At 46.8% G+C, this 26,268-nt stretch overlaps 1 protein-coding gene across 1 annotated transcript in view; it reads left to right on the forward strand.

Moving 5' to 3' along the window:
- STK3 (serine/threonine kinase 3) overlaps positions 1-26,268 on the forward strand; it is a 234,541-nt gene that overhangs the window by 107,511 nt on the left and 100,762 nt on the right. The window contains exon 8 of the mRNA XM_040432421.1: positions 9,735-9,860. Within this exon, the coding sequence (XP_040288355.1) occupies positions 9,735-9,860 (126 nt within the window). The remainder of the gene's footprint in view (positions 1-9,734; positions 9,861-26,268) is intronic.

Raw genomic sequence — 26,268 nt, forward strand, 5'->3', positions numbered from 1 at the left:
GCTGCCATGTAATACTACATTGCCCCTAGAGCAGCCAACTGTCAGGGGTTTCATATTAGAGGGGTTGTCATGATGGACTACCGCTTTAAGTAGGTGTTATGCTGTCTTTATGTCACTGCTTAACGGTATAATCCAACATTCGGAAACGTTTTCTTTTTCAATAGACTGGAACCAGTGCTACTAGCAGTGGAAAATAGTGTTTCTGTGTCACATGAAAACAGTCTTCAGTTTAATATTAAATCGGTTATCCAAGACCTATAATGCCTCCCCATATGCCCGGGCCCCTCAAACAGATTGCACTTCTCATCCCCACACGGCCTCCCCTGCATCTCCCCTCACACGGATGAAAACATCCAGCGATGGGTGTTAGGTTGGTTAGCCAATAGCAGGCCGCAACGAGATGAGCCTCCCTAGAATCAACCACGATGCTAGGGAGGCTCATTCCTGTCGCAGCCTGCTATTGGTTTCCTACCCATCGCCGGATGTTTTCATCCGCGCGATGGAAAGATCAATCGGCGGCTCTGTCAGCATCAGAAGTGACGCGGGTGCCGAGGAGCGAGGTAAGTACAATCTGTATGAGGGGCCTGGGCATTTGGGGGGGCATTTTAGGTCTTGGATAACCCCTTTAAAGAGGACCTTTCACCGATTATTACACTATGAACTAACTATACAGACATGTAGAGCGGCGCCCGGGGATCTCACTGCACTTACTATTATCCCCGGGCGCCGCTCCGTTCTCCTGCTATGCCCTCCGGTATCTCTGTTCACTAAGTTATGGTAGGCGGAGTCTGCCCTTGTTCTGCTGTAGCGCTGGCCAATCGCATTGCAGAGCTCACAGCCTGGGAGAAAATAACCTCCCAGGCTGTGAGCTCTGCGCTGCGATTGGCCAGCGCTACAGCAGAACAAGGGCAGACTCCGCCTACCATAACTTAGTGACTGGAATCTCCGCCTACTATAACTTAGTGACTGGAATCTCCGCCTACTATAACTTAGTGAGCGGAGATACCGGAGGGCATAGCGGGAGAACGGAGCGGCGCCCGGGGATAATAGTAAGTGCAGTGAGATCCCCGGGCGCCGCTCTACATGTCTGTATACTTAGCTCATAGTGTAATAATCGGTGAAAGGTCCTCTTTAAGTTCTCTTATGTATCCATGTATCGTTCACTAGATGTATCGATGCCGCGGGCCACAATGGGCATCACAGTGCTCATGCCCGGGCCGGCGGTGAACTGCGCACGCGCGGGATGACGCAACGGACTTACGGGGCGGAACAAGCAAGAGTCTGGGGGAGGAGTAATGTGAAAAAAAAGGCAAAGTGGCCTGGGCACCTACACCAAGAATCCCACTCCCGGGCACTTGCGAGCCCTCATTTGCATATGGATTAAACATAATTTCTCGCTCGTCTCATTGGGGGACACAGGACCGTGGGTATAGCTGCTGCTGCCACTAGGAGGCGACACTAGACTGAAAAGTGTTAGGTCCTCCTCTACCGGCTATACTCCAGCCAGGAGAGAGCATATCAGTTTTTAGCTTAGTGTCATAGGAGGCAGACCTCCCTGCTTGCTTCCTTTTGATATTTTTTCTTTTTTGTTTTGTCTTTTCCCTTTTTAGGTAGGGGAAACAGTCGCCTAGCCTCTCTGTCTATCCCGGGAGCAAGGCCGGTGTCAGGTTCCCTCACCGATCGACATCACCCAAGAAGCAAAGGTGGACCAGGGCAGCCTAGCTCCCCTGCTTCCGGCCAGCCAAAGGGTCACCTGGATCCGGCAAGACTCCCCTGCCATTCCAGTCTCCTTCCTCTTCGGGCGCCAGCTGCTGAAGAGGTGACCCTGCTGGTCCTCTAAGGGGGGGATGAAGAGAAGAGGATGGAGATGGGTTGAGTAATCAGGATTGGGTGAGTATTCTCCTGCACCCCCCGGCCCCCACATTTGGGACACGTACTTCTCCACTTCAGGTCACCTTAGTTCCTGACTAGGGCCACAGGGATGCCACACTTTTACAGTTCCCCCCGTTACCTTCCGGCCAGCCACTCTTTACTTTAGGCCCTGGCTTCATTTCGGGCCTACCCAGATTTCGGGTTCCGTCCCACTCTGGATTCTTCCTGGGCCGCAGGCTGGGCACCCGTGGCGGGTATGCTCAAGCCTCCCGCACTCCGCTCCGGGTCCCGCCGTTCTCCGGCCGTCCGGAAGTGCTTCGCGGTTGGCCGCGCGCCGCTGTCTCCGGTGGGGTCAACCGGAGTTGGACCTGATGGCGTCCTGGCTTGACCACAAACTCACCGCCTTCTTCTCTCGAACAAGAGATCCTAGGGCATGCGCTGTAGACGTGCTGGTGGCCCCATGGGATGGGTTCTCCCTGGTGTACGTGTTACCGCCTCTTCCTCTCCTGCCTCGAGTCTTACGCAGAATCAGGATGGAGGGCATCCAGACGATCCTCATCGCTCCGTATTGGCCCTGTCGCACGTGGTACACAGACATCTTTCTCAGGGTCCTGTTTTCCACCAGCGTTTAGAGTCGCTACGTTTGACGGTGTGGCTGTTGAAACCACCATTCTGAAGCAGCGAGGTTTCCCGGACAGGGTCATCCACACCATGATTAAAGCCAGGAAGCCAGCGTCGTCCAGGATTTATTACTGAACTTGCAGGTCTTTTTGCGTTTCTGTGCGGAACGTAACCTCCCCCCGCTACGCTTCTACCTTCCCACCATCCTTTCATTTCTGCAATCGGGTCTGGATTTGGCTCTTGCCCTTAGTTCCTTGAAGGGGCAGGTGTCAGCACTGTCAATTTTTTTTTCCAGCGTCCTCTGTCACTACATGCTCCGGTTAAGACCTTCTTACAAGGGGTGGCAAACACCGTCCCTCCTTATCGTCCCCCCTTGCCTTCTTGGAACTTGAACCTGGTTCTGGGTTCCCTCCAATCAACTCCATTTGGGCCTTTAAACACAGTTCCCCTCTGTATTCTCTCCTGGAAGGTTGCATTCCTGGTGGCTATCACTTCCATCAGGGGCGTTTCGGAGTTGGCAGCGCTTTCCTGTAAGGAACCCTTCCTTATTCTGCACCAAAATAAGGCGGTGCTCCGACCCATACCTTCTTTTCAGCTAAAGGTAGTATCTGCCTTTCATGTCAACAAAGACATTGTTCCTCCTTCTTTCTGCCCCTCTCCTTCGCATCCTAGGGAGCGGGCTCTCCATCAACTGGATGTGGTTAGGGCTCTCAGGATTTACTTATCTGTCTCGAGCACTTTCCGCCATACGGACTCTCTGTTCGTTGTTCTGGAAGGTCCTCGCAAAGGTTTGGCAGCCTCCAAGGTGACAATTGACAATTTGGCGGCCTCCAAGGTGACATTTTTCAATTGCTGAGGCATACTGCTCCCGGGGCAAGGCGCCGCCCCTTGATATCACAGCCCACTCGACCAGGGCGGTGGGCTCGTCTTGGGCTCTCTTCTACAGGCTTCAGCTTCACAGCTGTGCAAGGCAGTGACTTGGTCGTTCTTGCACACGTTCACCAAGTTTTACCAGGTGCATACTTTTGCATCAGCTGACGCTAGGTCTTGCAGGTTGCAGTGTCTTGAGCTTCCTTACGCGAGGCAGTTTTCCATGGGGATGTGTTCTTCCCTCCCCGGAATGTCCCACGGTCCTGTGTCCCCAATGATGCGAGCGAGAAAGAGATTTTTGTGGACTTATCTGTAAAATCTTTCTCACTTAGTTCATTGGGGGACACAGCTCCCACCCATTATTTTCCATTATTACTGCAGGTGCTAGCGGTTTGTTTGCCGGTGGGGTCCTCAGTCTGGTTCGGCCCTTCCGGCATTAGTTATGTTCTGGTTTATTTCATGTATGGTTTTTTTTTCTCCTACTGCTTGGGCACAAACTGATATGCTCTCTCCTGGCTGGAGGGGGTATAGCCAGCAGAGTAGGAGCTAGCACTTTTCAGTCTAGTGTCTCCTCCTAGTGGCAGCAGCTATACCCATGGTCCTGTGTCCCCGAATGATATGAGCGAGAAATGATGTTTAATCCATATGCAAATGAGGGCTCGCAAGTGCCCAGGGGTGGGATTCGTGGTGTAGGTGCCCAGGTCACTTTGCCTTTTTTTTCACATTACTCCTCCCCCAGCCTCTTGCTTGTTCCGCCCTTTAAGTCCGTTGCATCATCCCGCGCTGGTGAAAGTCACAACAAAAGAACTAAGGTACCATTGGAATCATGGGTAGTTGTGCTAGAGCGCCATACAAGCAGTGTGTAACATCCAATTTTGGTGACAGACTCCCTTTAACCATGCTAATCTGCTGAGAACACTAGTTTGGGGATAAAGAGAGTCGTACAAACAGACCCTTGGTAGAGTAGTTTTTATCAGGAGTATTGTGAATATGAACATTTATTCTGCTAGGTTCTGCTCCTGGATGTGGAGCGTCAGTATTAAAGGATAACTGTCGTATTTTTTTTTCTTCGGAGTATTGGATTGTGGTGATTAATATCTCCTTGGTGGTCCTATTTTAACTTTTCACTGTGTATTCAATTACCCCTTAATTCCACATTTTTGTTCCCTGTACTGCCTATTGTTACCTGTGCTTAAAATAGGGTTGCTAGGCATGTTCCGTCTATCTGTTGAAGGACGGAGGACACAGCGTGCAAGGTCACATTACTGACAGCCAGGGACTGTAAGTAAATGATTAAAGCCAGGTCCTCCCCAGCAGCTGATAACAGTGCCTGGGCTGTGTGCACTTCTCCCTGTCCCTGCGCTTGGCAGACGCTCCCTCACTCAGCAGAGCTGGAGAAAGCAGAGTGGAAGCAGCACACAACAGGGAAGGGAGATCTGCCGTCTGCTCAGTGTATAAATGAAAGCAACATGTGGTAAGAGGACCCCTTTGTGCGGCAGGAGATTAACCCTTTAGGGGGGAGGGCTCTGGTTACTGACACTTTTGGGGGGGCTACTGTTACTGGCTAGTGAGGGCAGGCGGGATTAGCCTCAGGGTGAGGGCAGTGGCGGCCATCTTAACTGAATAGTGAAATTGCAGTTTTATGCAGACTGGTTGCTAAGGGCTGAATCTTATTAAATATGGGGTAAGTCAGTCTAATAGTAACTGATTCTGGAATATCATGTTATTAGTAACTACATATATGAAAATTGAAATTAGGGTCTAAGTGTGACAGTTATCCTTTAAAGGGCTTCTGTCACTCCACTAAACTCATTTATTTTTTTTGTGTACTTATAATCCCTATCCTGCGATATATCTATACATTATGTTATTAATCATTTTCGTTCAGTAGATATGTAAAAAAACATACTTTTATAATATGCTAATTACCTGTCTACCAGCAAGTAGGGCGTCTACTTGCTGGTAGCAGCCCCAAAAAACGCCCCCTCCTCCTGTTGATTGACAGGGCCAGCCGCGATCTCCTCCTCCGACTGGCCCTGTCAGCACTTCAAAAATCGCGCGCCTGTGTTGATTCGGCGCAGGCGCTCTGAGATAAGGAGGCTCACCTCCTCAGCACTCCGTCAGTGCGCCTGCGCTGATGACGTCTTCTCTTTCGGTGAGTACACAAAAAAAAAAAAAATGAGTTTAGTGGGGTGACTGAAGCCCTTTAAGTGTTTTCTGCATTAATCTGCTTCTCTCTGTTCTGGGTGACAGCTGTAGTATCCAACCAGGAGACAGCTGTCGCTCCGAGCAAAGGAAAGGGGTTGTGAATCAGTTCAATGCAGAAAGCTCTTCAGAGTGAATAAAAGTTCATATTCACACTACTCCTGATAGGAAAAGCTCCACAAAAAGTATGGGGCACATTTATTAAGAGCAGCGTTTTAGACGCCGGTCTTAATAAACCAGTGTTTCCGCCGAAGTTATAATGAGGCGCCGGCCTCTTCATAACTTCGGCGGATCCTCTGCCAGTTCTAAATGTAAGGCAGCTTCTGAGCCGTCTTGCATTTAGACCTCTTTCTACACTTTTTAGACCTGGCGATAAGTCGCAGATTGCGGTGCAACAAAACGTTGCACTGCCATCTACGCCTGAAATACGCCTAATATAGGCATATTTCTGCATCATAAATGTTTATACTGCCCTCCCTTATCTAGTGCTGTCAGCAGTTTAGCATGGTCAAAAATGCTGACCTTTTTTTTAAATTTTTTCCCTAAAACAAAAAAAAAAGAAAAAACGTTGAGCAATTTCTCAAGAACTTGAGACCCGATATAGTTTCAAAGTTAAAATGTAGGAAACATCTTCAGTGGCTTGACCCTGGCTTAAAAAAATGTCACCAAAAAAAACAGTAGCGCGTTTCGAGCCGTCACATAAGATTTACCCAGATCTGGCTGAAAAGTTCACTAGCAGCTCAGAAACCTTTGTAAACCCCTTTGCACGTTGAAGCACTGAAATGCTGCTGTTTCTGCTCTTTCATGACTCTGTAAATTACCGCATATCACAACCCTCATCTTTCTGGAGATAACACCTCTTATTTTGGTATTGAATAACTTTTATGAGCTAGTTACTCAGATATCTGATTTAACATGGAAGCTTTCCAAATGAAATAAATATCAGTTCTCTAAGTGCTGGTATTCACTGATTGCCCAAATGATTAACAGATCCTGGAGCTTGGCCCCTTGTGACTTATTCTAGGTCAGTGACATTGAGCGCATGGAATGCAGTGCACTCCGTGGCGAAGGGCAACATCTAAGATCATTGCAAAACTTCTTTTTTTCCTATGTAGAAATTCCCAGTGGAAAGTAAGGATCTCTGGACACTTGGAGGCAGGCAGAGGTGTGGGATATTTAACTCTTTCATAAAGGCTACATGCACACGGACACGCACTTTGCGGAACGGCACGGGCAGCCTTTAATATAACTGCCTATTCTTGTCCGCAAAGCGCGGACAAGAATAGGACAGCTTCTATTTTTTTGCGGACCACGGAACGGAGCAACGGATGCGGACAGTACGCGGAGTGCTGTCCGCATCTTTTGCGGCCCCAGTGAAGTGAATGGGTCCGCATCCGAGCCGCCAAAACTGCGGCTTGGATGTGGACCAAAACTCCTTTTAAGATGCTGAACCTAACCACTCCCCAACACTTTGCAGCATTAACACTGAGATGCTGCTCTGCCCAAATGATGTGGTATTAATGTAGCTTCCCTGAGCTTCTCCATCAACCCTAGAATTCATTCAGCATCCACACTACATTACATCTTGGATCTTGTTCCAAAACTCAATTTTTTATGTATTTCACCATTTTTAATTGCTACTACCAGATGTTCAGCAGGTTCAGTTTTTTTTAAAACACTCTTTTCCTCCATCAGTGGGAAATAGGTAATGATGGACATCATTTGCAGCCCTCCAAAATATTTTATAAACTGTGTAATCTTTCTGACGAAGCGCACACGTTTATTTTATTACTAGATTAATCGGGAAGTGTTCTAACCTTCCCCGGCTCCGCAAAATGCATCGTCCCTTTGGCAAACTGAGAGGTCCTTTGAAGTGGTCAAACAGTAATAGCAGCGGGAGCAGCAGCTTTACAGTTAGTGTACATTTCTGCCTGCTGTACGTATACGGTGTAGGGTTACACATCTGCATGACTACATGGCATCGAAAACGGGCTAATTTTATTTTAATTTGGTTTAAAGATATTTTGGAAATTACGCAAATTGAGCCCTTTCCTTGTTTACTGAGGATATTATCATTTTTTTCCCTGCTGTAGGGCTCAGGTTCCAGATCCTCCGAACTTACAGTCATGGAACACAAATTTGGGGAAATAAACATTAGGAATAAAACTACCTTCATGCTGCCCCTTATTTGCATTTCTCAGTTTGTAAAGAAATACTTGTGTGTAATATAACAGGGGTGCTGGGTGTGTATGTATATATGTATGCATGTATATACAGTGTGTGTGTGTGTGTGTGTATATATATACATGTAGTGTGTATTTATATTATTATTATTTACCCACTCACACATGTATAAGATTATTCTAAGATTTCTTAGGGCTGAAGCACACGACTAAGGCTAGTGTTACACGCGGCAGAGAACAGCCTGCCAGAGATCTCTGCATCGGACATTGCCGTATGTTACTCGCCTCCCCTGTTGACTCTAATGGGGTCTGGTGGATATCTGGCTGTCACCTGGCAAATCTACCGGGCTTTGGCCAGACGAAAACTATGCTGGGATTCAGCCACAGCAGTGAGGATCAGCAGGGGATGCTTTGAGCCAGACATGGTGTTCAGCTTTTTGTGCTATGAACCATATCTGTGGGGATCATCTGGGGGTGCTGTGAGCCAGACCTGCGGGGATCATCTGGGGGTGCTGTGAGCCAGACCTGCGGGGATCAGCTGGGGGTGCTGTGAGCCAGACCTGCGGGGATCATCTGGGGGTGCTGTGAGCCAGACCTGCGGGGATCAGCTTGGGGTGCGGTGAGCCAGACATGCAGAGATCATCTAGGGGTGCTGTGAGCCAGACCTGCGGGGATCAGCTGGGGGTGCTGTGAGCCAGACCTGCGGGGATCATCTGGGGGTGCTGTGAGCCAGACCTGCGGGGATCAGCTTGGGGTGCGGTGAGCCAGACCTGCGGAGATCATCTAGGGGTGCTGTGAGCCAGACCTGCGGGGATCAGCTGGGGGTGCTGTGAGCCTAACCTGCGGGGATCAGCTGGGGGTGCTGTGAGCCAGACCTGCGGGGGTCAGCTGGGGGTGCTGTGAGCCTAACCTGCGGGGATCAGCTTGGGGTGCTGTGAGCCAGACCTGCGGAGATTATCTAGGGGTGCTGTGAGCCTAACCTGTGGGGATCAGCTGGGGTGCTGTGAGCCTAACCTGCGGGGATCAGCTTGGGGTGCTGTGAGCCAGACCTGCGGGGATTATCTAGGGGTGCTGTGAGCCAGACCTGCGGAGATCATCTAGGGGTGCTGTGAGCCAGACCTGCGGGGATCAGCTGGGGGTGCTGTGAGCCTAACCTGCGGGGATCAGCTTGGGGTGCTGTGAGCCAGACCTGCGGAGATCATCTAGGGGTGCTGTGAGCCAGACCTGCGGGGGTCAGCTGGGGGTGCTGTGAGCCTAACCTGCGGGGATCAGCTTGGGGTGCTGTGAGCCAGACCTGCGGGGATTATCTAGGGGTGCTGTGAGCCTAACCTGTGGGGGATCAGCTGGGGGTGATGTGAGCCTAACCTGCGGGGATCAGCTTGGGGTGCTGTGAGCCAGACCTGCGGGGATCAGCTTGGGGTGCTGTGAGCCAGACCTGCGGGGATCAGTTGGGGGTGCTGTGAGCCAGACCTGCGGGGATCAGTTGGGGGTGCTGTGAGCCAGACCTGCGGGGATCAGTTGGGGGTGCTGTGAGCCAGACCTGCGGAGATCAGCTGGGGGTGCTGTGAGCCAGACCTGTGGGAACCCCTTTTAAGATGCTGTATATAAAAAAAACACCTGTACTGAGTATTGTGCTGGTTATTATTATTTTTTTGTCTAGCTGTCAGATGAATGCTGTGCAACTTTTTAACAGTACTGCTGAACTATTTGATTCCTGTCACAAACGAGCTATATGTAGGGGGTAGAAACATGGAAGGGGGCCCAGATCATTACATTATAGATTTTCTTTGTGGTTTCTGATGTAAATACTGACCAGCCTACACCAGTGCATATGAGGCCTTCACTTCCATTTTATAATTTATCATGCCGTTAACCATATGGTTTTGCATTCTGTTGTTTTTTGCAGGTGTTTTAGTCCAACAATGATAAATTAAGAGCATTTATTTTGTTCTGTAATAGTAATTGTCCGTATCTCCTCTGCAGCACACGTTTATCAAGAATGCGAAAGCAGTGTCCATTCTCCGAGACCTCATCACAGAAGCTATGGACATCAAAGCAAAAAGACATGAGGAACAGCAGAGAGAACTGGAAGAGGAGGACGAAAACTCAGTATGTTTTTTTTTTTCCCTCTGTAATGTGGGCAGAATACTTTGTGATACTAATTGTGTTAATTATGTCTCCTGTTAAGGGCTCATTCACATGACTATAGGCTGTCCTTGGCAGTATTGTGGACCTCAAATGGCGGTTCAGCAATATACGGGCCCCCCCGCCCGGCTGTGCGAATCACGGATGCAGACCCATTGACTTGATATGAGGCGGTGTGGAGTGCTTCCATGGGCTTTTTGGTCCGTGCCTCTGCACTGCAAAAGATTGAACATATCCTATATTTTGCCGTACATTGCGTATCACATACCCATTCAAGTCAATGGGTACACGCCGCAATACGGTATTCACACAGCCAGTGCCCGTTTTTTGCGGACCGCAATTTGCCTTTCACAGCCTGGGCGCGAACGGCTTACTTTCGTGTGAATGTACCCTACTAGTGATCGTCCTTTTAAAGACTTTACCAGTTTGTATATTGATGTGGTACAGATGGAGCTTTTCTCAGCTTTAGGGCTCATATACACGACCGTGGTTTTGGTCCGCATCTGATCAGCATATTTTGAAGATCGGATGCAGACCCTTTTATTTCAATGAGGCGGCAAAAGATCTGGACAGCTCACCGTGTGTTGTCCACATCCATATGTCCGTTCTGCGACCCCACAAATTTTGTTTATAATAGAACATGTCTTATTCTTGTCCGTTTTGCGGTGGCCAGGACGCACCTTTCCACAAAATGCGGAACACGCACGGCCGGTATCGGTGCATTAGGAATCCGCATTTTGCACACCACAAAAACGTCTACGGCCGTGTGAATGAGCCCTTAGTGTGATATCACATCCATTAAAAATAAAGTCAGTCAAGTTTGTGATGTACACTCATTAAGTATCAAGATGAGGATTGCTACATCTGTGTATGCATCCAGTTATTAATACCTATGTATGATTTACTATCTGTTTAGCTTTGTTTATGGCATATCCTCAAGATGTCATATAAAATGTGTGATAGATGTGGATCCCAAATCTTGCTCCTGCACCTAGCCTAAAACAGGGCACCTGACCCCCTTCTGCCTGAATGCCATGGCCAAAAGTAGTCAGGCAGTTTACTTATTCACAAATCACTTGTGTGGGAGATACGGAGACCGTGTAGCACAAGTAGCTCTGCTGATTCCATAGTCCCGACCACCACTAGCCGCTGCATTCATGCAAGGTGAGCTTGGGGGCCTGTTCGAAGTATAAAATTGGGACCAGCATCCCAGTGTATGTTTGTTTTTATGGTGTATTCTTCAGATATGCCATAGAAGTCTCAGACCAAGCACATTACATGTATGGTAAGCCCCATGCTGCTTCCTCTAATGGGCCCGGCAATCATGTGATCGCTGGGTGTATCAAGGGCAGATCGGAGCTACAGGGTCTTAGCAGACCCTGGTCAACTATACCTATGAACAATATCCTCAGAGGTGGTTGTTTTCCCCTGAAACTGGGGCTCCTTTGGTTACCCAAGTTATGGTGGAAAAGTGCAAAATAAAAAAAATAAAGGCGTACGTGTCCACCCGAGGCCTTTTATTGCACTCTTGGAGAACATCCTATGTGCCAAAACTAAATTAAAAATATAATAAACTATAAAATTATAAAGTTAATATACATACATACATACATACATACATACATACATACATACTGCAGTAAATTATTATTTGAGAAATCGAATATTTAAAAGAAGAAAAACTGCTACAAGAGGACATAGTTTTAAATTAGAGGGGCAAAGGTTTAAAAGTAATATCAGGAAGTATTACTTTACTGAGAGAGTAGTGGATGCATGGAATAGTCTTCCTGCAGAAGTGGTAGCTGCAAATACAGTGAAGAGGTTTAAGCATGCATGGGATAGGCATAAGGCCATCCTTCATATAAGATAGGGCCAGGGGCTATCCATAGTACTCAGTATATTGGGCAGACTAGATGGGCCAAATGGTTCTTATCTGCCGACACATTCTATGTTTCTATGAGTATTCTGCCGATTTATTTTTTACGATTAATCGAGTACTCCGAATAAGAAAAAAATTATTAATAGACAGTTTTCCTTTTATAAAAACTCATCAGGCCCCCTGCCACCTGTCCCCAACACCCTTCGTTCCCCCCAGTGCCTTCAGCTCCACTATCCACCAATGCCATCAGCTCTCCCCCCATGTCATCAGCTCCATTCCCCCAGTGCCTTTAGCTCCACTCCCCCAGTGTCATCAGCTCTTGTATGTCATCCATTGCCATGTCGCCCACTACCCCAGTGCCTCCATGCCATCCATTGCCATATGATGGCCCCCAGTGTCATCAGATTAGCCTCTCCAAGCCATGTCCCCTACTCCCCCAGTGCCATCTGCCCCTCCATTGCCATGTCTCCCTCCCCCAGTGCCTCCATACCATCCACCATGTCCCCCACTCCCCCCAGTGCCATCAGCCCCTCCATGCCATGTCCCCCAGCGGCATCAGCCCATATATATATATATATATATATATATATATATATATATATATATATATATATATAGAAAAGGAAAATAGTGGCGGCACCGGAAAAAACACAAAGAGGGTGCTAAGTCCAGGGATGTAGCAGCTTACCCCGTCAATAAGAGATGAAAAACGGACAGCACTCCAGATAAAAGATAGTGGTGTTTATTCACCCATGTGGATGGCAACGTTTCAGCTCATACAAGAGCCTTTTTCAAGCAATGAACACAGTGTAAAAGTGGGGTATATATGGTCCAACCCCTATTACATCACAATATAATCAATTAGTGAACATGTGTACATAAAGTGCAGATAGTGCATATATAGAAAAAACAGCATATATAAATAGCAGTGACATATACAACAGTGTCAAAATACAACACTGGTGTATGCAAAATACATAATAAAGTGAATATAATATCACATAGAGATATAATGATCAATTAATAAAAATCAGGTGCACATAAAGTGGGAGGGACTAGAAGAAATGATGCCAGAAGGTGGGGGAAGCGACGACATACCCGGTTCCATTATCCATACCGTACATGTCATGTACCGCCACGTCCGGCGTTCGGCTGGAGACAGTGCGCAGGCGCCAAGTCGCCTGAAGATCACGATGTGACTACCTCAAATGACGTAACCGGAGCATGCGCACAAGTGTGGAAAGGCTTCGTCGGCCATCTTGGAAAAGGTACAGATGCCCACATGTAGAGGAGAACACAAATACCAACCCGCATCAGCGGTATAATGTAATGTATTGTCCTCACATATGGTGACGAGAGTACAAGCAAGACAAAAAACACTTAGTCAGCCATAATAAGACTAAACAAAACAAAATGCCTCATCGATGTGTGTGCGCATAACCTAGTGTTAGACAGGATAGCGCAACACGGAGACAGTGCCGTGTACCTAAATGTGTACCCATGGGGGACAGTGGAAAAGTTGCAGCTAAGAAAAGCTGCACCTAACCTCACAGATGGATGAAATGAGATAATGCACGCCGCAGAAACCGCAGCGGACATACCGCATAGAGGCCACTATTCCCCAATGGGGACACATATAGTATAGGACACACAATAGGAGGCAAAATGTAACAGGCATAACTAAAAAAATATATAAATAAAATAAAAACCATCACAGAATAAGGGCATATTAACAAATACGGTAACCACCGGGTACGTCTCACTTCTCCAACCCGCAGCATCATTCTTGTCTGTGAAAATAAAAACAGAAAGTAAAGAAATGGCTTAATAGTGTTCATAATACACTATGTATCAACAGAAGAAAGACAAATATCGCATAAATGACAATGTGGGGCAAACTACTCCTCTAAGCATATATCCCCGGATTGTAATCCACATTGAGCCCATTAGGTCTCAAACTATTGAGAGTGTAGATCCAAAAAAGCTCTCTTTTTCTAAGGATCAACACCCTGTTGCCCCCACGTCTTGGCATGGGTACATGGTCAATAGCCCAACATTTAAGGTCTTTTTCGGAGTGTTGAAACTCCGTAAAGTGTTTGGCAACAGGGAGGTCCTTTCTTTTTTTGCGTATAGACAATCTATGATTGTTCAACCGCGTTTTGAGATCCGTCGACGTTTCACCCACATATAATAATTTGCATGGACAAATTAAAACATAGATAACGTAATTGGAATTGCAAGTAAGGTGAAATCGAATCGGATATGTAATTCCAGTAATAGGATGGACAAAAGTGCTGCCCTTACCCATATATTTACAGTCAATACAGCAAAGACAGGGAAAACTACCCTTACCATGTACAGTTAGAGAGGTTTGAACAGACTTGGACCTAGGTCCAATATCTGCTCGGACAAGTTGATCACGCAAATTTCTGGACCTGCAGTACGAAAAAAGGGGAGGGGATCTAAATTCTAAGATCTCACTGTGACAGCCACCCAAAATCCCCCAATGTCGTTTAATAATACGGTTGATTTCCTCACTCTGTTCAGTGTACTTGGAGATAAAGGGAATCCGAGAAGTAGATCTATCGGACGTCCCCCTCTCCAAAGTACTGGTCCTATCTAAGCCACGAACCTTGTGTATATGGGAATCAAGAAGTTGGGTGGGATACCCTCGTTTTTGAAATTTCCTGGCCATGTTATCCAAAGCCAGATCTACCTGTTCAGGTTCAGAAACTATGCGTTTGACCCTAAGGAATTGGGAAAAGGGCAAATACTTCAGCATGCTACGTGGATGACCACTGTTGTAACAAAGGAGAGTGTTTTTATCCGTGGGCTTAGTGTATAACTGTGTATGCAACTTGCCCTGATTGTAGATAACTGTAGTATCTAAAAACTGTAACACAGTGTCAGAATGGACCAAGGTGAACTGAAGGTCCCTATTGACACTGTTAAGGAACAGATGGAACTCATCGAGTTGGGCAACACTACCCGTCCATATGAGGAAGATGTCGTCGATGTATCTCCACCACCGCAGCAAATGGCTGCGGTGGTGTGACACATGGACGACATCCTCCTCAAAGCACCTCATAAAGATGTTTGCGTAGGTGGGTGCTACGTTCGAACCCATCGCCACGCCCCTTTTTTGTTGAAAAAACGTTTCCTGAAACAGGAAATAATTCTGTCTTAGAATGATCTGTAGTAAATCAATAATGAACTGTCTAGCAGCTGTGGAGTGAGTTGAGGAACCCAGCATACGTTCAATGGCACCTATACCTAGATCGTGATCAATCGAGGTATATAAAGAGGTGACATCAAAGGATGCCAGGTGGACCTCATGGACACCAGCAAAATCAATCTTATCCAACTTGCACAGGAAATCAGTCGTATCTTGTATATACGACTCAGCCCCTGTAGCAAAGTCATGCAAAACCTTGTCAAGGAAGATGGCGATGCGACTAAAGATGGAGTCCGACCCGGACACAATAGGGCGTCCGGGCAGATCCTCAAGTGACTTGTGCACTTTAGGAAGTATATATAAAACCGGCGTAACCGGATGATCTACAGTAAGAAACGTGCACAAGTCATCATCAATAGTGCCTGCCAACATGGCATCCGCCAAACATTCCCTGATGAGTTTGGCTATCCCAAATTTGGGGTCATTATGAAGGACAGAGTAAACATCTCCGTCGTCCAACTGACGTTGAATCTCACTCACGTATCTGCTGGTGTCCATGACGACCACCGCGCCGCCCTTATCCGCTGGTTTGATCGTCAAAGAAGGGTCCTGTCTTAATTGGTCAAGTGCCTCAATTTCCAACTTAGAGAGATTAGGATGTTTAAAAACATAGTTACTACATCTCATCTTATATGCAGATATATCAGATTTAACAGCAGTGATAAATGCATCAACAGAAGCCTCGTTCACAATGGGAGAGAAATGGCTCTTCATGGACAGATCGAGGCGTCTCAGGGAGAACTCGCTAGCCTGAGGCGCCGCGATCTGTGCCCTAGTGTTGAACCATACTTTCAATTTGATTCTACGAAAAAATGCAGACAAATCTGTATCTAAATCAAACCAGTTAGAGGAAGACATGGGACAAAAAGAAAGTCCTCTATTGAGAACACTCACTTGAGCTGGAGTGAGCATCTTACTGGATAAATTGATGACGGTCACTTCCTCTTGTTCATCTGTAATTTGTTTGTCTGAGCTCTGGTCTTGTTGTTCCTGAGTACGGTTGGTTCTGTGGTGTCTACGACCCCCTCTCCTGGTCCGCCCTCGTCTTTTCTTTGAGGGTCCACATTGTTCCCTAAAAAAAGGGAAGATGGAGTAGAAGTAGCTGGGGTGTTTCTTTTCCTTTTCTTTGGATCCTTGTAGTTGGAATAGGTAGTGTCCGACTGCCAGGTGTATACCGCATCCTTCTTATAGTCATCGGAATCACGATTCCATTTGGACCTTTTGCCTTCCTCCAATTCAGTTTTGGCCCGTGCCACATGAGCCAACACATTGTCGCTGAACACTGAATATTCCTCTGTGGACATGGATGTCCGTAATGTGAGGTCAATCTCAGCCGTGTCGTTAGCAATAGTGGATAATTCCTGTTGCAGGTATTGGATATTTAACAGAATAAAATCCAGTGAATACCTGTTAGATAACATTTCAAATAAGGCTCTTGTATGAGCTGAAACGTTGCCATCCACATGGGTGAATAAACACCACTATCTTTTATCTGGAGTGCTGTCCGTTTTTCATCTCCTATATATATATATATATATATATATATACACACACACACATACTATAGTCACCCAGTTCACATGTAACTATACATATTATATATTAAAACAAACGACCAACACAAAATAGGGAGCCCTTTATAATAATTTTGGTGTCAATTTACCAATTTATTTCCAATAGTTTGCCAGCGAGATGAATTTTCTTTAATTGTTTGCACAGCTTTCCCAAAATAAGTCTAAACAAAAGGGGGAAAAATTTCAAAACGCATCCTAATAAAAATCCCTAGATGTCACATGAAAAGGGTTTCAAGAATTATTTTCACAGTCCATCAAATTAAGTTAGGACCGTTAAACCTCTTCGCTAAATCATGGAAAAATATCAGGCCTGGCCATTAATAGGGTGAAAATGTCCACTTTTGTAACTTCTTTGTAGTCCACAAGCATCCACATATGCCGATTTCTGTAGGCGCAGAATTTGAATGCTTGTATCCTCATTGTATCTCCCAAAGACCCGTCTGCACAGCTTGTACCAGTCATCACACACTAGGGCTCTGCTACTGACGAGACGGCACACGGGGAATGGTTCCTGGCACCGTGTCAGTGGGATTAATCAGTGGGATGATCTGCATCATCATCAGCAGCAACCATGTCCTCTAATCCAGATAACTGGACGCTTCAAGAGGATATAGTTTCATTGTTAGGAAATGTAGTCATTATGTTTGTGTTGGTAAGGCTGCGCGCTGTGGAGGCGGTCAGGAAAGGCCTGACATAGCCACTTGTGCCGAAAGTAAAGTCAAAAATGCTGGACAGGTTTGAACCTATGTGATGGGGAATCACGGAGCTCGTTCCTAGCTGAATGTGTCCATGGCCTTTAATGCTTTCCCTCTGTTCGGAGACGACACGGTGTACTTTGTGTCTTTTTGTAAGGACATCGTATTTCTGAGTGCATCTTGGAGCAGATTCCACACCTATGTAAATACTCGTGAAATACGCCCACAAGCGCTGTTTTTGATTTCAAATAGAAATACATGAAATCTGCATGAAAAAAAGTCAACTATGCATCAAAAATTTAAAACCGTACAGAAAATACACCAGTAAGGCCTCATGCACATGACCTTGCTATCCACAAAATACAGATGTGTTCTGTGCGCCAAACATATATATTTTTTGGCAGATCCATTAACCATCAGGTTCGCGGTCCGCATTTTGCGGACATATTTTATCTTTTTGCAGGACAGACATGCAGATGGATGATCAGTGTGCTGTACGCATTCTTTGTCCATTCCACAAAAAGATAGAACATGTCCTGTGCCCAGCCCCAAAATGCAGACCGCGGACCCGTTGAAGACAATGAGCCTGCAAAAAATGCGGAAGAAACACTGACAGTATCTGTATTTTGCGGGTCCGCAATTTGTTCTCTTGAAATCGGAAAAGTATTTTCAGCCTGTAAAAATTCCTCTTATGGTAAGTCTACTTTCGCGTTTTGGCTTTCCGTTTGTGAGATCCGCTCAGGGCTCTCACAAGTGGTCCAAAACGGATCAGTTTGCCTAATGCATTCTGAATGGAAACGGATCCGCTCAGAATGCATCAGTTTGCCTCCGTTCAGTCTCCATTCCGCTTTGGAGGCGGATACCAAAACGCTGATTGCAGGGTTTTGGTGTCCCTCTGATGAAACTGAGCCAAACGGATCCGTTCTGACACACAATGTAAGTCAATGGGGACGGATCCGTTTTCTATGACACAATCTGTCACAATAGAAGACGGATCCGTCCTCCATTGACTTTCAGTGGTGTGAAAGACGGATCCGTTAAAGATAATGCAAACGGATCAGTTCAGGACGGATGCAGACGGTTGTATTATCTGACCGGATCCGTCCATGACGGATCCGCACAAGACGGGAGTGTAAAAGTAGTCTAAAACGGCTTTGCAGGTAGTGTTATGTTAAGGTACATACTAGCTGGAAACTTTTGAGAGTGGTTTTCAGGTAGACATTACCTGCATGGAATTTTTGCATCAAAACACCCAAGGGAAAGTGTGGCACCTTAAAGGGGTTGTACCATGAAAAATATTCTACATTTTTCAAACTAGTACCTGGATCTGAATACTTTTGTAATTGCCTGTCATTAGAGATTTAGTATAGCCACGGAGTTATTCACTGAAATCACTCTGTACAGCGCCACCTGCTGTTTGCTCTTTTTCTAATCTCTCTGTCCTGCTCACTTAGATGGAAGCACACGCTCAGTTCCATCCTTCAGCTGCAGTAGAAAGGACACGCCCCTGAAAAAGTGCACGCCCCCTGAGCTGCCAGCTTCAAATAAATCTAGCAGAGCAATCGGAGCAATGATTGAGGAGATCTTTGGCTCACGCACACAAACGTATTTTTTGTCCGCATTTTTTTGCGGTTTGGATTTAGACCCTTTCATTTCAATGGGGCTGCAAAAGATGCGGACAGCACCGTTTGTCTGTTCCATCCACAAAAATGTAGAACACGTCGTATTATTGTCCGCATTACGGACAAGGAAAGGACTGTTCTATTATGGGCCGGACGGAATGCAAAATGCACACGGCCGTTATGCATGTTTTGCGCAGTTTACAGACCGCAAAACAAGCAGCGGTCGTGTCCATGAGCCCTTTATTTTGTTTTTAAAAAGATAGTCATGTACTATATCATATCTTTTTTACATTTATCATGGGATAGCCCCTTTAATTCGAGAGAGAGAGAGAGCTCTCCCGCTAACCGGTCCTGTCTAGAGAGTTCCCACCTTGAGTTAGTTCTTCAGTCAGGTAACACCTCGTGGTTCTCACCCACATGGCGGCCGCGTCTTGTGCACCCTGTCTGGTCCTACCCTTAGACATTATCACCAGGTAAGTGTTTAGTTTGTCAGACAGCTCATTGACCCATCTGCTGAAGAGACCCCCAGGATACTGCTTGCAGACCCCACTCAACAAAGGAAGGTTGGCAAGTGTGGGGTATATTACAGCTAAAGGGTCACCGAGATTTCGTAAAACTTTTGGTAGGTCATGGAGATATATCAAAAGTTTGGATGGGTGGGAGACCCCCCACTGATCCCTAAAACAAGGAGAGGAGCATCCGCATAGCACACTCTCTCTCCTCACTGCAAGGGATGGAATCCAGATGGGTCCATAGACATTTTGTTTAATCTGTGTCACTTCTTAGGGTCCATTCACACAACCGTAAGTCTTTTGCGGTCTGCAAAACATGGGAACCGGCCGTGTGCGCTCCTCACTTTTCCGCCAGGCCTATGATAGAAATGCCTATTATTGTCCTCAAAATTGCGTAACTGACGGAGGCCCAGAAATACGGTTGTGTGCTAGGACAGTAATATGCTGTTGCGGAAACTGGCCTCCGTTATAATAGACATCATAGCCATTACTATCACTACAGCGGCCACAAGGAGTGTCCCCCAGCTCCGACAGATGCCTTACTAGCTCTGCAGGAATCGTCACCTTATTCTATAGTATTACACATGTTCTCAAAACCTCAAAAAGTGATTCCCGTCTTCCCGCCATCCCCACGAGACGCGTACCTGCCGTTTCACACGGCTCTTGTCTTACTCCGCTGTGTAAGCTGCGGTTCCTGCTTGTTCGGTTTTGCCTGCTTTCCTACTCAGGGCTAAACTAGTCCTCAATATGCAGCGAGAAGACAGAAAAAACAAAGCCGAGTGACCCTGCTCTTTAAGGTAATAAATATTTGGCCGTATTCCCTGCAATCTGTCATGAACTGAGGTCTGATTGTGATACATTCCACCGCACAGCTGCTTGACCTCCTGAATCACAATCCTATCCAAAAAATTAAAATTCTCTCGAAGAGGCCAGTCATAGTCAGTATGCTTAAACTAACATTTAAGCGTTCAGATCTCCTTTACCCCCCGTCGAAGACTTTGCTTGCCGTTTTCTGCTAATTAAAAAAATCTGTTTACTTACCTCAGCACCTATCAAAACATGTCAGCCGTCATAAGATGTTTCCATCATCCCGCTCACGCCGGTAGGATGTACTCGGCGCAGCAGCAGCGCTGTGTAACTGGCTCGTACCGTCACCTTAAAGAGCCTGGCTCTCTCAGAAGATATTGTTTCTTTTTTACTTGTATATTAATTTATATTTTTTTATTTATTTAATTGAATTGTATCAACCCAGTTCTATAAACACTCCAGGAATTCAATGGGTGCCTGATGAACAATATTTCTCACTTATACAAAGGATAGATCAAAGATTTAAAGTCGATCTAATCCTTTGGGGAAGCCATGATCGTGCAGCAGAGCTTCTCAGAGTGCTCTGCACTGTCGGATTTCATCTGATCAGCTCAACTTTTCCATCATGCGGAGTACTGATCCCATATACTTTATGTGGATCCGTACTCCGCGTGCTGGAAACCCGACAATGCAAAATGCTCTGAGAAGAAGAGCTGGTTTAGGTTCCCATTTAATACCTGTTTTGTGGATAGTTGATAAATGTTGCTCAAGGGCCCCAGAGTAGAGCTGGGAGCTGAAAAACCATGGTGCACGTGTGTCCAGAAGGTGGATGCATCGGTGCACGTGTGTCCAGAAGGTGGATGCATCGGTGCATGTGTGTCCAGAAGGTGGATGCATCGGTGCATGTGTGTCCAGAAGGTGGCTGCATCGGTGCATGTGTGTCCAGGTGGATGCATCGGTGCATGTGTGTACAGAAGATGGATGCATCGGTGCACGTGTGTCCAGAAGGTGGATGCATCGGTGCATGTGTGTCCAGGTGGATGCATCGGTGCATGTGTGTCCAGAAGGTGGATGCATCGGTGCATGTGTGTCCAGGTGGATGCATCGGTGCATGTGTGTACAGAAGATGGATGCATCGGTGCACGTGTGTCCAGAAGGTGGATGCATCGGTGCATGTGTGTCCAGGTGGATGCATCGGTGCATGTGTGTCCAGGTGGATGCATCGGTGCATGTGTGTACAGAAGATGGATGCATCGGTGCATGTGTGTACAGAAGGTGGATGCATCGGTGCATGTGTGTACAGAAGGTGGATGCATCGGTGCATGTGTGTACAGAAGGTGGATGCATCGGTGCATGTGTGTCCAGAAGGTGGATGCATCGGTGCATGTGTGTCCAGGTGGATGCATCGGTGCATGTGTGTCCAGAAGGTGGATGCATCGGTGCATGTGTGTCCAGAAGGTGGATGCATCGGTGCAGGTGTGTCCAGAAGGTGGATGCATCGGTGCAGGTGTGTCCAGAAGGTGGATGCATCGGTGCATGTGTGTCCAGAAGGTGGATGCATCGGTGCATGTGTGTCCAGAAGGTGGATGCATCGGTGCATGTGTGTCCAGAAGGTGGATGCATCGGTGCATGTGTGTCCAGAAGGTGGATGCATCGGTGCATGTGTGTCCAGAAGGTGGATGCATCGGTGCATGTGTGTCCAGAAGGTGGATGCATCGGTGCATGTGTGTCCAGAAGGTGGATGCATCGGTGCATGTGTGTCCAGAAGGTGGATGCATCGGTGCATGTGTGTCCAGGTGGATGCATCGGTGCAGTGTGTCCAGGTGGATGCATCGGTGCAGGTGTGTCCAGAAGGTGGATGCATCGGTGCAGGTGTGTCCAGAAGGTGGATGCATCGGTGCATGTGTGTCCAGAAGGTGGATGCATCGGTGCATGTGTGTCCAGGTGGATGCATCGGTGCATGTGTGTCCAGAAGGTGGATGCATCGGTGCATGTGTGTCCAGAAGGTGGATGCATCGGTGCATGTGTGTCCAGGTGGATGCATCGGTGCATGTGTGTCCAGAAGGTGGATGCATCGGTGCAGTGTGTCCAGGTGGATGCATCGGTGCAGGTGTGTCCAGAAGGTGGATGCATCGGTGCAGGTGTGTCCAGGTGGATGCATCGGTGCAGGTGTGTCCAGGTGGATGCATCGGTGCAGGTGTGTCCAGAAGGTGGATGCATCGGTGCAGTGTGTCCAGAAGGTGGATGCATCGGTGCAGTGTGTCCAGGTGGATGCATCGGTGCAGTGTGTCCAGGTGGATGCATCGGTGCAGGTGTGTCCAGGTGGATGCATCGGTGCAGGTGTGTCCAGAAGGTGGATGCATCGGTGCAGTGTCCGGATGCGTCCCGGTGCATTGTGGCAAACCCGCGCGAGTAGGAACGCAATTGCAGTCAGTTTTGACTGCGATTGCATTCCGATGTTCAGTTTTTATCGGGCGGGTGCAATGTGTTTTGCACGCGCGTGATAAAAAAACTGACTGTGGTACCCAGACCCGAACTTCTTTACAGAAGTTCAGGTTTGGGTTAGGTGTTCTGTAGATGTTATTATTTCCCCTTATAACATGGTTATAAGGGAAAATAATAGCATTCTGCTGGAGGGGTTAAAAAAATAATAATAATAATAATTTAACTCACTTTAATCCACTTGTTCGCGCAGCCGGCATCTCTTCTGTCTTGTTGTGTGAGGAATAGGACCTTTGATGACGTCACTACGCTCATCACATGGTCCGTCACATGATCCATCACCACCTTTGATGACGTCACTACGCTCATCACATGGTCCGTCACATGATCCATCACCATGGTGATGGATCATGTGACGGACCATGTGATGAACGTAGTGACGTCATCAAAGGTCCTATTCCTCACACAACAAGACAGAAGAGATGCCGGCTGCGCGAACAAGTGGATTAAAGTGAGTTAAATTATTATTATTTTCATTTTTTTTAACCCCTCCAGCCCTATTCAGTATTCAGAATGCTATTATTTTCCCTTATAACCATGTTATAAGGGAAAATAATAATGATCGGGTCCCCATCCTGCGTTACGTGAAAAATGCACAAATAGGAGCATGCTGCGATTTTCACGCAACGCACAAGTGATGCGTGAAAATCACCGCTCATGTGCACAGCCCCATAGAAATGAATGGGTCCGGATTCAGTGCGGGTGCAATGCGTTCACCTCACGCATTGCACCCGCGCGGAAATCTCGCCCTTGTGAAAGGGACCTAAAGGAAAAACAGTCCCTTCTCTTTTTGGATCTAGTCCTGATGTGAGCGAGACCCATTGCATATTGTAGCCCTGAAAGTTGAAAAGAGCTTTGATGGGCCATAGAAAAAGAAATAGCCTCTAGAATGGATCGTGAAGGAAAAGCTGTTCCATTAGGCTGATCTTAGTTTGACTTTTGGCAGATACATCATGGCTGCAATTTTAATTAATAGAAAATGATTTCAGGTCATTTAAATGAAATGATTATCAATAGATATGACTGAAGTTCATTGGGTCTTGGCATGTGAGCCCTTTGCTTGCACCTTGTGTAGATTAGCCTCTATCGGCATGTTACTTCTGCCAATCTGTAAATTCATGGTTTTATAGTCTTTGATTTTGTTGTCTCTGGCGGCCCCTTGTGTTACGTTGGTGAACTGCACATCTTTAACGTTTATCCTTTATGAGCTGTGAATGTAATGCATAAAGTGAAGCTGGCAATGACTTTTATAAGCCTGGTCCATACTATAGATAGGATCTAAAGATCTGAGCCTTTGTGAGAAGGTCCTCATTTACCTGTGTATTTCTTTCTTTTCCATAAATCTTGTATCAAAATGCAAATGCAAGGATGTGACACTGGTTGGATCTTTGGGATCCCTGTGGAATATCTACAGTGGATTGGGATGAAAAACACCCCCCCCCCCCCCCCCCAAAAAAAAAGGGGTGAAGAGGGCTGTATTTTGCTGTGGCTTCACTGGCAGTAATGCAGTAGGTGCTCCACTGTTTGCATCTCTTGCATTGCAAAGGTTGAGAGCTGCAGGTAATGTTAGCAGCATAAATTTAGATGCTGTGGACTGAAAACACGCTGCGCATGTCAGTTTACACTGCGGCGTGGGGAGGAGAGTGCTAACATCTCACCCACTTTGCTGGTGCTTCACAATGATCAGGTCTGCAGCATTCAGGCCACGTGTGAACCCCCCTCTCCCCTTAACTTTTGGATTGCAGATTGAAGTTAATAAAATTCAACTTGTCTGTCCCCTTGCTTAAATGGCCCCCTTCAGACACGCGAGTTCCACACATTGGACTCGCAGCGTGAGTATGCAGCAGCTCCCGTCCTGACCTCCCAGCAGTGATGGGGTCGCATAGCATTATTTTGATATATTATGCTATGTAACCCTTACAGTTCTGGAATGTATTGGATAACACTGACAGCATTGTGCCAGTGTTATGCAATACATTCAGACCTCTAAGGGTTACATAGCATCATAAATCAACATGCTATGCGACCCCATCACTGCTGGGAGGTCAGGACGGGAGCTGTTGCATACTCACACTGCGAGTCCGATGCGTGAAACTTGCTCGTCTGGAAGGGGCCTATCTCTAGAGAAGTTACCTCGTAGTGCACCATTCCAGTTGTCACCCAGATACTCCAGAAACATATAAAGCTATAAAATGGATGCATAGTATTTTTAGCAACACCTAACTTATGGCAAGACTGCATTACACAAGAAAATACGTGACAGAAATCGGAGGCTGACGCTTGGATTTCTTTCGCTGATGTGCCACGCAATCTAGACCATGCTGCATATTCCACGTGATTTTTTTTTTTTTTTCCTGCCACATGTGAATAAGGTATGAAAATATCCCATTTACTAGCATAGAGCTTGGATGGTTGGTACATTCAATGAGTATTTTGTCTGAAAACCCATGCCAAAACCTTCAACAAATCTTAAATGTGTGAACACACCCTACCTGGCTATTTAAACAGGGTTATGCAAACCTGAGAACACAGCGGCCCATCACAAGCATCTCGACAAGTCCTACAGATCCCTAAATACATATAATCTCATTCCACTAAGCCCCGGCTAATTTATTAACATTTACACCCGGAAACAGGTGTAAAAGTGGAGCGGGCTGGAGCAGTCAGGGGCTGGAGCAGTTTTTTTACTTTTGGCGCATGGGCTGCCAGAGGCCTTCGCCTCGTCATAGGGGCTATCAAAGGCTGGCGTAAAAAGCCGGTCTTTGATAAATGACCCCCATTGTCCTCCCTACCAGTCTGACTTCACACCGGTGAAAATGTTGGAGAAGGAGGGGAATATGCCCAAGGACAGGCAGAAACAAACTGCAGAAGTAATTAGGAGATCAGACTCGGTAATCTAAGTCGGTTAATTCGGACCATCTGACACATAATAGCACGCTGCCAGTTTGGCCGCATCGTGTTTTGTGAAAGAGTGCAGATAAGGGTTGGGGGGTCCTGACGAGCTTCACTGTTCCGTCCATTGTTAATTGCTGGCTGTCGTTTCAGATCACCATTATTGGAATCTATACGGCCGTGCAGCAAATCACAGATTACATGTTGTACTCATTAACCCCATCCAAGGCTTGTCCGCTCCAGCTACCCTCGGGTAGTGCCGGTGATTGGTGGGGCCTGTTCTGCATCACTAATTACACATTGGGTGTTACTAGATTCCTATAATCACCACAAACTAAAGAATCAATCATTTCCGGCTCCATTCTCAGATTTGCAAGTTTTACACAGTGGAGTAATGAAGAATTTGAGGTGAACCATATCATGTGCAGAAGGGACCAAAGCAAATTTTACTTCATACTCCTTAAAGGGGGGATTTAGGGAATACAAAACTGTTAGGATACGGCATGAATATCAGATCAGCGGGGGCCTCATGGCACTGATAGAAGGGGCAGCGGTGCTCGTCAGAGTGAATCTGAGCTGCTCAGAACTGATGAGCCTCATTCACACGTCAGTGCTCCACTTGCGTGTGCGGTACATGTTCTCCATGGACAGCGC

This window comes from Bufo bufo, chromosome 5 (genome assembly GCF_905171765.1).
Source record: "Bufo bufo chromosome 5, aBufBuf1.1, whole genome shotgun sequence".
NCBI lineage: Eukaryota > Metazoa > Chordata > Amphibia > Anura > Bufonidae > Bufo > Bufo bufo.